At 43.0% G+C, this 13,072-nt stretch overlaps 1 protein-coding gene across 1 annotated transcript; it reads left to right on the top strand.

Moving 5' to 3' along the window:
- The first annotated feature begins 8,818 nt into the window (after nucleotides 1-8,818).
- Nucleotides 8,819-12,129, top strand: LOC124024857 (uncharacterized protein DDB_G0290685-like). The gene is made up of 2 exons (XM_046338627.1): nucleotides 8,819-8,880; nucleotides 9,675-12,129. The coding sequence occupies exon 2, from the start codon at nucleotides 9,675-9,677 to the stop codon at nucleotides 10,629-10,631; it is 957 nt and encodes a 318-aa protein (XP_046194583.1). The 5' UTR covers nucleotides 8,819-8,880; the 3' UTR covers nucleotides 10,632-12,129.
- The last annotated feature ends 943 nt before the right edge of the window (nucleotides 12,130-13,072 follow it).

Raw genomic sequence — 13,072 nt, 5'->3', positions numbered from 1 at the left:
CAGCCTAGCCTAGTGGGTTAACGACAGAGCCGAGTGGGTTAACGACCAGAGCCGGTGGGTTAACGACCAGAGCCTAGTGGATTAACGACAGAGCCTGGTGGGTTGCGACCAGGCTAGTGGGTTGCGACAGAGCCTGGTGGGTTAACGACCAGGCCTAGTGGGTTAACGACAGCCTAGCATAGTGGGTTAACGACAGAGCCTAGTGGGTTAACGACTAGTGGGTTGCGCCTAGCCTAGTGGGTTAACGACGAGCCTAGTGGGTTAACGACAGCCTGGCCTGGTGGGTTGCGACAGAGCCTAGTGGGTTAACGACAGAGCCTCGGGGTTAACGACAGAGCCCTGAGTGGTTAGCCTGGTGGGTTGGCGACGGCCCTGAGCCTCGTGGGTTAACGACGAGCCTCGTGGGTTAACGACAGAGCTCGTGGGTTAACGACAGAGCCTCGTGGTTGCGACAGGCCTCGTGGGTTAACGACAGAGCCTAGTGGGTTAACGACAGGCCTAGTGGGTTAACCTAGTGGGTTAACGACAGAGCCTAGTGGGTTAACGACAGAGCCTCGTGGGTTAACGACAGAGCCTAGTGGGTTAACGACAGCCTAGCCTAGTGGGTTAACGACGGCCTAGCCTAGTGGGTTAACGACAACCTAGCCTAGTGGGTTAACGACAGAGCCTAGTGGAGTTAGCGACAGCCTAGCCTAGTGGGTTCGCGACAGCCTAGCCTGGTGATGGGTTAGACAGCCCTAGCCTAGTGGGTTAACGACAGCCTAGCCTAGTGGGTTAACGACAGAGCCTAGTGGGTTAACGACAGAGCCTAGTGGGTTAACGACAGAGCCCTAGTGGGTTAACGACAGAACTAGTGGGTTAACGACAGCTAGCCTAGTGGGTTAACGACAGCCTAGCTAGTGGGTTAATGACAGAGCCTAGTGGGTTAACGACAGAGCCTAGTGGGTTAACGACAGAGCCTTGTGGGTTAACTGCCTGTTTCCAGGGCAGAACGACAGATCTTTTCTTACCTTGTCAGCTCTGGAATTTGATCTAGCAACCTTTTGGTTTACCAGTCCAACGCTCTAACCACTGACTACCTGCCGTCCCGATAGAGTGGATCTGTACATTAGAACTACCTACATGCTATTCCTCAAGAAAACAGCCTTCATCCCATTTGTCTTGTTACTTTAATATAAACAGATCTCAGTGGCGCTGTCAGGTCTAAGGCACTGCATCTCTCAGTGCCGTGGCCGTCACTACAGACACCCTGGTTGCTTTCTGCGGGCTGTATCACAACCCGCCGTGACGAGTCCCAATGGTGCGGCTCGACAATTGTCACGGCGTCATTCAGGTTAAGGGAGGTTTGGGCCTGGGGAGGGCCCGTCCATTGTAAAATAAGGAATTTATTCTTAACTGATCGCCTAGTTAAATAAAGGTTAAATATATATATATATATATATATTAAATAAAACCCAATGACAGAACGAGGGTTTTATTCACCGTGACCTTGTATTGGAACAACACCTCTTGCTGTGAATAGAACCAGGTTCAGTGGAATTTTCATGTCAACTCAATTAGCACTTTAGAACCCTGAAGGATACAGCAACATTCCATGGTCAATGCCATTTTCCCAACCAACTATTGTATAGAGAATGAATAACATTAACATTCAATAGACAAAGGAATGGAAGTAGGAATGTGTTTTTTTAAAGCGACGGGGTCGAGGATGTTGGCGATGAAGCTCAGTTGTTTTCTGAACTTCTGTTGTGATCAGGCTTTAAATTTAAACCATATTTCTGTGTGTTACAAAGCAGGAAGAAAGCATTTTCTAACTGCCTGTAGTCGTAGTATCACTGCAGCGACACTACGGGTTTATCAACCTGGTTGTTGGATTTACTACAGTAGGCAGGGTGTAGTCGGAGTACAGTAGGCAGGGTGTAATCAGAGTGGGCAGTAGGCAGGGTGTAGTCAGAGTGTACAGTAGGCAGGGTGTAGTCAGAGTGGGCAGTAGGCAGGGTGTAGTCGGTGGACAGTAGGCAGGGTGTAGTCGGTGTACAGTAGACAGGTGTAGTCGGTGGACAGTAGGCAGGGTGTAGTCAATGGACAGTAGGCAGGGTGTAGTCGGTGTACAGTAGGCAGGGTATGGTAGAGTGGACAGGGCAGTATAGTGGACAGAGTGGACAGTAGGCAGGGTGTAGTCAGAGTGGACAGTAGGCAGGGTGTAGTCAGTGTACAGTGGACAGGGTGTAGTCATTATGCAGTAGGCAGGGTGTAGTCAGAGTGGACAGTAGGCAGGGTGTAGTCAGTGCAGTGTGTACAGTGTACAGTAGGCAGGGTGTAGTCAGTGTGCAGTAGGCAGGGTGTGTCAGTGTGCAGTAGGCAGGGTGGACAGTAGGCAGGGTGTAGTCACTATGCAGTAGGCAGGGTGTAGTCGGTGGACAGTAGGCAGGGTGTAGTCACTGTGGACAGTAGGCAGGGTGTAGTCAGTGTGGACAGTAGGCAGGGTGTAGTCAGTGTGCAGTGGACAGTAGTAGGCAGGGTGTAGTCAGTGGACAGTAGGCAGGGTGTAGTCGAGTGGACAGTAGGCAGGGTGTGTCAGTGGACAGTACAGTAGGCAGGGTGTGTCAGAGGACGGTGGACAGTAGGCAGGGTGTAGTCGGTGGACAGTGGCAGGGTGTAGTCAGAGTGGACAGTAGGCAGGGTGTAGTCAGAGTGGACAGTAGGCAGGGGTGTAGTCAGAGTGGACAGTAGGCAGGGTGTAGTCAGTGTACAGTAGGCAGGGTGTGTCAGAGTACAGTAGGCAGGGTGTGGTCAGTGTGCAGTAGGCAGGGTGTAGTCAGTGGACAGTAGGCAGGGTGTAGTCAGAGTACAGTAGGCAGGGTGTAGTCAGTGGACAGTAGGCAGGGTGTAGTCAGAGGACAGTAGGCACGGTGTAGTCAGAGGACAGTAGGCAGGGTGTAGTCTGTGTAAAGTAGGCAGGGTGTAGTCTGTGTAAAGTAGGCAGGGTGTAGTCAGTGTACAGTAGGCAGGGTGTAGTCAGTGTACAGTAGGCTGGGTGTAGTCAGTGGACAGTAGGCAGGGTGTAGTCAGTGTACAGTAGGCAGGGTGTAGTCAGTGTACAGTAGGCAGGGTGTAGTCAGTGTACAGTAGGCAGGGTGTAGTCAGAGTGGACAGTAGGCAGGGTGTAGTCAGTGTACAGTAGACAGGGTGTAGTCACTGTACAGTAGGCAGGGTGTAGTCACTGTGCAGTAGGCAGGGTGTAGTCAGAGTACAGTAGTCGGTGTGCAGTAGCACCCTGTTCCTTACCTAGTGCACTTCTTTCAACCAGAGCCCTATGGGCCCAGCTCAGAAGTAGTGCACTATAGAGTGAATACGGTGCCATTAGTGTTGCTGTTACATGTTACAGTGAGGAGTGTCTTAGACGTTAGACAACATGGCAGACAGGAAACAGGACTTAACGTGATCCCCTTCATCTCTCCATTCAGAAAGCAAAGGTTTCTGATGACCCTTTGAAGGTAGATTAGGGGATTAAGAGACTAGAGGTTTGCCTGTCACGCTGATCTGGTAACCAACGTTTTTTAGGTGACACACAGACGGCTTCCCATCTCCACACAGGAGGCTGGTGTCATTTTGAATCGGAGGCCGTCCCACTTTTGCGTTTTGCATGTGGCTGTGCAAGCCAATCCAATTCCCTGTGGTGTCATTGCCCAGTCTAGTCAGATAGTAGAATATTTCCCTGGTGTCATTACCCAGTCTAGTCAGATAGTAGAATAATTCCCTGTGGTGTCATTACCCAGTCTAGTCAGATAGTAGAATATTTCCTGTGGTGTCATTGCCCAGTCTAGTCAGATAGTAGAATATTTCCCTGTGGTGTCATTACCCAGTCTAGTCAGATAGTAGAATAATTCCCTGTGGTGTCATTACCCAGTCTAGTCAGATAGTAGAATATTTCCCTGTGGTGTCATTACCCAGTCTAGTCAGATAGTAGAATAATTCCTGTGGTGTCATTACCCAGTCTAGTCAGATAGTAGAATATTTCCCTGTGGTGTCATTACCCAGTCTAGTCAGATAGTAGAATAATTCCCTGTGGTGTCATTACCCAGTCTAGTCAGATAGTAGAATAATTCCCTGTGGTGTCATTACCCAGTCTAGTCAGATAGTAGAATATTTCCCTGTGGTGTCATTACCCAGTCTAGTCAGATAGTAGAATAATTCCCTGTGGTGTCATTACCCAGTCTAGTCAGATAGTAGAATAATTCCCTGTGGTGTCATTACCCAGTCTAGTCAGATAGTAGAATATTTCCCTGTGGTGTCATTACCCAGTCTAGTCAGATAGTAGAATAATTCCCTGTGGTGTCATTACCCAGTCTAGTCAGATAGTAGAATATTTCCCTGTGGTGTCATTACCCAGTCGAGTCAGATAGTAGAATAATTCCTGTGGTGTCATTACCCAGTCTAGTCAGATAGTAGAATAATTCCCTGTGGTGTCATTACCCAGTCTAGTCAGATAGTAGAATATTTCCCTGTGGTGTCATTACCCAGTCTAGTCAGATAGTAGAATAATTCCCTGTGGTGTCATTACCCAGTCTAGTCAGATAGTAGAATAATTCCTGTGGTGTCATTATCCAGTCTAGTCAGATAGTAGAATAATTCCTGTGGTGTCATTACCCAGTCTACTCTGTCATCCTCCCAGAGCAAAAGCGAGAGAGGGAGAGAGGACTTCACAATTCACTATTTACAAAAAAAACTGGGTTTAGGCACGTGCTTTTACACCTGCATTGTTTGCTGTTTGGGGTTTTAGGCTGGGTTTCTGTACAGCACTTTGAGATATCAGCTGATGTACGAAGGGCTATATAAATAAATTTGATTTGATTTTGATTTGATTTGATTTGGTTGTCTCGGTGGTGTCTTCAGGTGTTGTATATGCCAACAGTCTTGTTTGCTACCTGGTGGTGTTAAGGGCAGTGGTTGTCTCGGTGGTGTCTTCAGGTGTTGCCAACACTCTTGTTTGCTACCTGGTGGTGTTAAGAGCAGTGGTTGTCTTGGGTGACGCCTTCAGGTGTTTTCAACCGTCTTGTTTGCTACCTGGTAGTGTTAAGGGCAGTGGTTGTCTCGGTGGTGTCTTCAACCGTCTTGTTTGCTACCTGGTGGTGTTAAGGGCAGTGGTTGTCTCGGTGGTGTCTTCAGGTGTTGTCAACAGTCTTGTTTGCTACCTGGTGGTGTTAAGAGCAGTGGTTGTCTTGGGTGACGCCTTCAGGTGTTTTCAACCGTCTTGTTTGCTACCTGGTAGTGTTAAGGGCAGTGGTTGTCTCGGTGGTGTCTTCAACCGTCTTGTTTGCTACCTGGTGGTGTTAAGGGCAGTGGTTGTCTCGGTGATGTTTTCAGGTGTGGTTAAAGGCATTAGACAAGGAAACCAAAGCAACACCAAAGCCTAGTAAGGAAATGGAATGGATTACACTTCCTGTTCATCTCCATTAAACTGTTCTTTACACTTCCTGTTCATCTCCATTAAACTGTTCTTTACACTTCCTGTTCATCTCCATTAAACTGTTCTTTACGCTTCCTGTTCATCTCCATTAAACTGTTCTTTACACTGCCTGTTCATCTCCATTAAACTGTTCTTTACACTTCCTGTTCATCTCCATTAAACTGTCCTTTACACTTCCTGTTCATCTCCATTAAACTGTTCTTTACGCTTCCTGTTCATCTCCATTAAACTGTTCTTTACACTGCCTGTTCATCTCCATTAAACTGTTCTTTACACTTCCTGTTCATGTCCATTAAACTGTCCTTTACACTTCCTGTTCATCTCCATTAAACTGTCCTTTACACTTCCTGTTCATCTCCATTAAACTGTTCTTTACACTTCCTGTTCATCTCCATTAAACTGTTCTTTACACTTCCTGTTCATGTCCATTAAACTGTTCTTTTACACTTCCTGTTCATGTCCATTAAACTGTCCTTTACACTTCCTGTTCATCTCCATTAAACTGTTCTTTACACTTCCTGTTCATCTCCATTAAACTGTTCTTTACACTTCCTGTTCATCTCCATTAAACTGTTCTTTACACTTCCTGTTAATCTCCATTAAACTGTTCTTTACACTTCCTGTTCATCTCCATTAAACTGTCCTTTACACTTCCTGTTCATCTCCATTAAACTGTTCTTTACACTTCCTGTTCATCTCCATTAAACTGTTCTTTACACTTCCTGTTCATGTCCATTAAACTGTTCTTTACACTTCCTGTTCATGTCCATTAAACTGTTCTTTACACTGCCTGTTCATCTCCATTAAACTGTTCTTTACACTTCCTGTTCATCTCCATTAAACTGTTCTTTACACTTCCTGTTCATCTCCATTAAACTGTCCTTTACACTTCCTGTTCATCTCCATTAAACTGTTCTTTACACTTCCTGTTCATGTCCATTAAACTGTTCTTTACACTGCCTGTTCATCTCCATTAAACTGTCCTTTACACTTCCTGTTCATCTCCATTAAACTGTTCTTTACACTTCCTGTTCATCTCCATTAAACTTCCTGTTCATCTCCATTAAACTGTTCTTTACACTTCCTGTTCATCTCCATTAAACTGTCCTTTACACTTCCTGTTCATCTCCATTAAACTGTTCTTTACACTTCTGTTCATCTCCATTAAACTGTCCTTTACACTTCCTGTTCATCTCCATTAAACTGTTCTTTACACTTCCTGTTCATGTCCATTAAACTGTCCTTTACACTTCCTGTTCATCTCCATTAAACTGCTCTTCCGGGTGTTGTTGACACAACCGTCTTGTTTGTCAGAGAAAAGTTGTTGTTTAAAAAAAAACAATTTTATAAACACACATCGCAAAAAAATACATCCTCACCCGAGTGAACCATTTTTTGTTGCTTTTAACTGTCAAAATATACTGAGGATTGACAGAAAGTTTTATCGTAGGTTTTCCTACGAAAACCAAATTAACCCCTATAGCTCATATCATAGTGAAATACAGTGACATCAATTTACAAGAGTAGCAGATAAGCAGAATATTGCTCCTGTCCGGTATTCCCTGCTGTCAACAGATAATGACTTCACCAGCGCAGCCTAGCTATGTAAATTAGCCAGGGTCTGATATCTTGACTACACTGAGAAGCTCTGTAGTTGAACCGTATGTCTGTTACCCAATTCGCAACCCCTTATTTCCCTACATAGTTCACTACTTTTAACTAGAGTTCAATGGGCCCTGGTCAAAGTAGTGCACTATGTAGGAATAGTGTGCCGTTTGGAACACATCCTATGTCTGTCTGAGGGAAGCAGACACCAAAGTACCTCGTCATCCAGTCTTCAATACCCAGCCAAATCTAATGGATTTAATGAAGGGGAGATATATATTTTTTTAAATGTTGTATTTAATTTGATTTAGCATTTTTATGAGACACAACCCCTCACCCCCTCCACTCCCCATACTAAATGACATTAAAATGTTCAGAGTTTGTAGTCATGTTAACCCTTACAGTGTGTCTGTGTGGTTGGTTGGGAGGAATAGCTAGTGTTAATGAATGTAAAAACATTTCCATAAAATATTCAGAGAAGACCCATTACTGCTGTGGCTGTCTCATCTTTGCTGCTGAACTTCAATCAGTTGAGCATTTAAAATGCATTAAATGCCTTTCGTAATCTAGTCTAATCTGCAAAGTAACATTTTTGTCAAACTGCTTTTGACTTTTATTATTATTATTATTATTAAACACCCCCCAAAAAATATGTAACACTTAATTTTGTGGTGGTAATTTTTTAAACATTTCTCTGTTATAATTCAAATCCTTGCTCATCAAGTACTTAAAACAAGCATGTAATTGTCTAGTTTATCAGAGCCTTTAATGTTATTCTATGTACGAATCTTAAACAAATTACTCAAAAACACAGAATTAGTGTCAATGCAATTGTAAAACTGTGCAAATGTTATTTTTACTGAGCTAAATATATGTTCATAATGAGATAATATCTAAATATATGTTAATAATGATATCATATCTAAATATATGTTGTTAATAATGAGATCATATCTAAATATATGTTAATAATGAGATAATATCTAAATATATGTTGTTAATAATGAGATAATATCTAAATATATGTTAATAATGAGATAATATCTAAATATATGTTGTTAATAATGAGATAATATCTAAATATATGTTAATAATGAGATAATATCTAAATATATGTTAATAATGAGATCATATCTAAATATATGTTAATAATGATATCATATCTAAATATATGTTATTAATAATGAGATCATATCTAAATATATGTTAATAATGATATCATATCTAAATATATGTTATAAATAATGAGATCATATCTAAATATATGTTAATAATGAGATAATATCTAAATATATGTGGTCCTTCTGTAGCTCAGTTGGTAGAGCATGGCGCTTGTAATGCCAGGGTAGTGGGTTCAATCCCCGGGACCACCCATACGTAGAATGTATGCACACATGACTAAGTCGCTTTGGATAAAAGCGTCTGCTAAATGGCATATATTATTATTATTATATATTATATGTTGTTAATAATGAGATAATATCTAAATATATGTTATTAATAATGAGATCATATGTTTTTAAAGCCACATTCCAGGGTCTTATTTTCAGCCCAAATGGCAGCCCTGCCACTCTGAGATCTACTCCTATGAGCTGTGCTGTCTGAAGGGCTGCTTTTTCCCATGAATAATGTTCCCTATGTGTACTGTCTGTGTCTGTGTTAATACCATGAGGTGTCAGTGTTGTGCTACGGCTGGTTAATAGCAACAACCTCCTTCCTCTGATGCAGACGGGGAGATGCAGACTGATGAAGGCCCTTTAGAGGATGCAGACCTGTCACCACACAGTGACCTGTCCACTGAAGAGGTTAGACACACCCCTCCACACAGTGACCTGTCCACTGAAGAGGTTAGACACACCTCTCCACAGAGTGACCTGTCCTCTGAAGAGGTTAGACACACCTCTTCACACAGTGACCTGTCCTCTGAAGAGGTTAGACACACCTCTTCACACAGTGACCTGTCCACTGAAGAGGTTAGACACACCTCTACACACAGTGACCTGTCCACTGAAGAGGTTAGACACACCTCTACACACAGTGACCTGTCCACTGAAGAGGTTAGACACACCTCTACACACAGTGACCTGTCCACTGAAGAGGTTAGACACACCTCTACACACAGTGACCTGTCCACTGAAGAGGTTAGACACACCTCTCCACAGAGTGACCTGTCCACTGAAGAGGTTAGACACACCTCTCCACACAGTGACCTGACCTCTGAAGAGGTTAGACACACCTCTACACACAGTGACCTGTCCACTGAAGAGGTTAGACACACCTCTCCACACAGTGACCTGTCCACTGAAGAGGTTAGACACACCTCTACACAGAGTGACCTGACCTCTGAAGAGATTAGACACACCCCTCCACACAGTGACCTGACCTCTGAAGAGGTTAGACACACCTCACACTTGCATATATTGCTTACTACTGTACACGTGTACCAAGTTTCAGGCTTTTAATAAAAAAAGTGTACATTATTTTGTATATTATCTATAGCTCAAATACAATTCCAACTGTTTGAATGTTCAACATATTGTGTCTGAAAGGCTCACGATAATATAATCATATTCAGTTGCTATTGTACAATTAATTTCAGATGCCAACGGAGGACAGTAAAACTACTGACACAGAGGAGAGTCCAGAGGGAGAAAAAGTTGAAGAGGAGGAGACTGCAGTAGCTGAGAACTCCACCGAGGAACAAGGTGATAACAACGAAGATGTTACTAAAACCACAGAGGAACAAGGTGATAACAACGAAGATATTACTAAAATCACTGAGGAACAAGGTGATAACAAGGAAGATATTACTAAAACCACAGAGGAACAAGGTGATAACAACGAAGATGTTACTAAAACCACAGAGGAACAAGGTGATAACAACGAAGATATTACTAAAACCACAGAGGAACAAGGTGATAACAACGAAGATATTACTAAAACCACAGAGGAACAAGGTGATAACAACGAAGATGTTACTAAAACCACAGAGGAACAAGGTGATAACAACGAAGATATTACTAAAATCACAGAGGAACAAGGTGATAACAACGAAGATGTTACTAAGAGGATTACCACAGAGGAACAAGGTGATAACAACGAAGATATTACTAAAACCACAGAGGAACAAGGTGATAACAACGAAGATGTTACTAAAACCACAGAGGAACAAGGTGATAACAACGAAGATGTTACTAAAACCACTGAGGAACAAGGTGATAACAACGAAGATGTTACTAAAACCACAGAGGAACAAGGTGATAACAACGAAGATGTTACTAAAACCACAGAGGAACAAGGTGATAACAACGAAGATGTTACTAAGAGGATTACCACAGAGGAACACGCTGATAACAAGGAAGATGTTACTAAAACCACCGAGGAACAAGGTGAGAACAAGGAAGATATTACTAAGAGGATTACCACAGAGGAACAAGGTGATAACAACGAAGATATTACTAAAACCACAGAGGAGGACTCAGACAGTGTGGTTGGTGAGAAGAGCCTGGAGACCAAGCTACAGGGAAGTCTGGAGAACCTGGTCCTGGAGAAATGAAGGATGGAGAGGGGAAGGGGAGAGAGAAGGAGTAGGATGAGGCACCGGATAAAGCTGAGGAGGTTGGAGAAGCAGGGGATGACGGTCCATCTTCAACAGATGGAAAATAGTAGAAAGAGAAAGTGGATAGAGGAAGACGAGATGAATCGTACCATGTGGAAAAGAAAGATGAGGAGGAAGTAGACAAGGAACCTGGAACTGAGACAGATTCTGAGACAGAGGAGGGAGGAAGTAGATAAGGAACCTGGAACTGAGACAGATTCTGAGACAGAGGAGGGAGGAAGTAGATAAGGAACCTGGAACTGAGACAGGATAGAGATAGATAGAGAGGTGATCCTTCAGAGACAGGAGAAGATAGAGGTGATCCTTCAGAGACAGGAGAAGATAGAGAGGTGATCCTTCAGAGACAGGAGAAGATAGAGAGGTGATCCTTCAGAGACAGGAGAAGATAGAGAGGTGAACCTTCAGAGACAGGAGAAGATAGAGAGGTGAACCTTCAGAGACAGGAGAAGATAGAGAGGTGAACCTTCAGAGACAGGAGAAGATTCTGAGGTGAACCTTCAGAGACAGGAGAAGATAGAGAGGTGAACCTTCAGAGACAGGAGAAGATAGAGAGGAGAACCTTCAGACAGGAGAAGATAGAGAGGTGAACCTTCAGAGACAGGAGAAGATAGAGAGGTGAACCTTCAGAGACAGGAGAAGATAGAGGTGAACCTTCAGAGACAGGAGAAGATAGAGAGGTGAACCTTCAGAGACAGGAGAAGATAGAGAGGTGAACCTTCAGAGACAGGAGAAGATAGAGAGGTGAAGAGAGAGAAGGATGATGCAACTACTTTTTACTTTTTTAAAGATACCAAAACAGACAAGTCTGCAAAGGAGAAAGGAGAGGGGGGTGACAAAGAGGAGAGAAATGGGGAGGGAGAATCATCAGAAGAGGAAGAAACAGGGAGAGAGACCTGGGCCCAGAGACCGGAGACCCGAGACCCGAGACCCGAGACCAGGTAAAAGGTTCCAATGAGAAGATCAAAGCAACAAAGAGGAGTTGGACGTGTTGTTTAAGAAAAGCCTTAAGGGAGAAGGGTGACAAGACTAGCATGTAGGGAACAAAGAAACATATCACTATAATCCACCACAACAACACAATATTACATTATCAGGGTTCTTAATTAACAGGATTTTTAAACATTTTCTTAACAATGTGGTGCTGCTGAGCAAAGTGCCTCTCTTACGTTCTTCGAGGGGAATATCCTGGATATCATGTGGGATTATATGTGGGATTATATGTGGGATTATATGTGACTGGTTGTTTAGCTACATAGGGTACACAGCTATAGGGGAGTCTCTATTTGAAGTATAGTGTAAATCATTATTTATATGTGGGATTATATGTGACTGGTTGTTTAGTTACATAGGGGTACACAGCTATAGGGGAGTCTCTATTTGAAGTATAGTGTAAATCATTATTTATATGTGGGATTATACGTGGGATTATATGTGAGATTATAAATGGGATTATATGTGGGATTATATGTGGGATTATATGTGACTGGTTTAGTTACATAGGGGTACACAGCTATAGGGGAGTTTCTATTTGAAGCGTAGTGTAAATCATTATTTATATGTGGGATTATAAATGGGATTATACGTGGGATTATATGTGAGATTATATGTGGGATTATATGTGACTGGTTGTTTAGTTACATAGGGGTACACAGCTATAGGGGAGTTTCTATTTGAAGTATAGTGTAAATCATTATTTATATGTGGGATTATATGTGGGATTATATGTGGGATTATATGTGACTGGTTGTTTAGTTACATAGGGGTACACAGCTATTGGGGAGTTTCTATTTGAAGCGTAGTGTAAATCACCAGTGCTAAGAGGATCCGACAGCTGTCATAACAGTTACACTCTGCCTTTTTCTTTCATCAAATTACCATGTAACATCTGTGGGATGTCATTATTCTTAAATGGTAATTAAGTAGTGACTGATGATAAATGACTGAAGTTCAAATAGTTTCCGAGTGGTTATTATCTGTTGGACACACTGTAGTCTTCAGAGAGATGGGTCTGTTACAGAGAGAGAGAGAGAGGAGAGAGAGATGGGTCTGTTACAGCGAGAGAGAGAGAGAGGAGAGAGAGAGATGGGTCTGTTACAGAGAGAGAGAGAGAGAGAGAGAGAGAGAGATCATGGGTCTGTTACAGAGAGAGAGAGAGGAGAGAGAGAGATGGGTCTGTTACAGAGAGAGAGAGAGAGAGAGAGAGAGATGGGTCTGTTACAGAGAGAGAGAGAGAGGAGAGAGAGATGGGTCTGTTACAGCGAGAGAGAGAGAGAGGAGAGAGAGATGGGTCTGTTACAGAGAGAGAGAGAGAGAGAGAGAGAGAGATGGGTCTGTTACAGAGAGAGAGAGAGGAGAGAGAGAGATGGGTCTGTTACAGA

This window comes from Oncorhynchus gorbuscha, unplaced genomic scaffold (assembly GCF_021184085.1).
Source record: "Oncorhynchus gorbuscha isolate QuinsamMale2020 ecotype Even-year unplaced genomic scaffold, OgorEven_v1.0 Un_scaffold_2048, whole genome shotgun sequence".
Taxonomy (NCBI): Eukaryota; Metazoa; Chordata; class Actinopteri; order Salmoniformes; family Salmonidae; genus Oncorhynchus; species Oncorhynchus gorbuscha.
The sequence above is the reverse complement of the archived record's forward strand: the minus strand, read 5'-3'. Positions and strand labels throughout refer to the sequence as shown.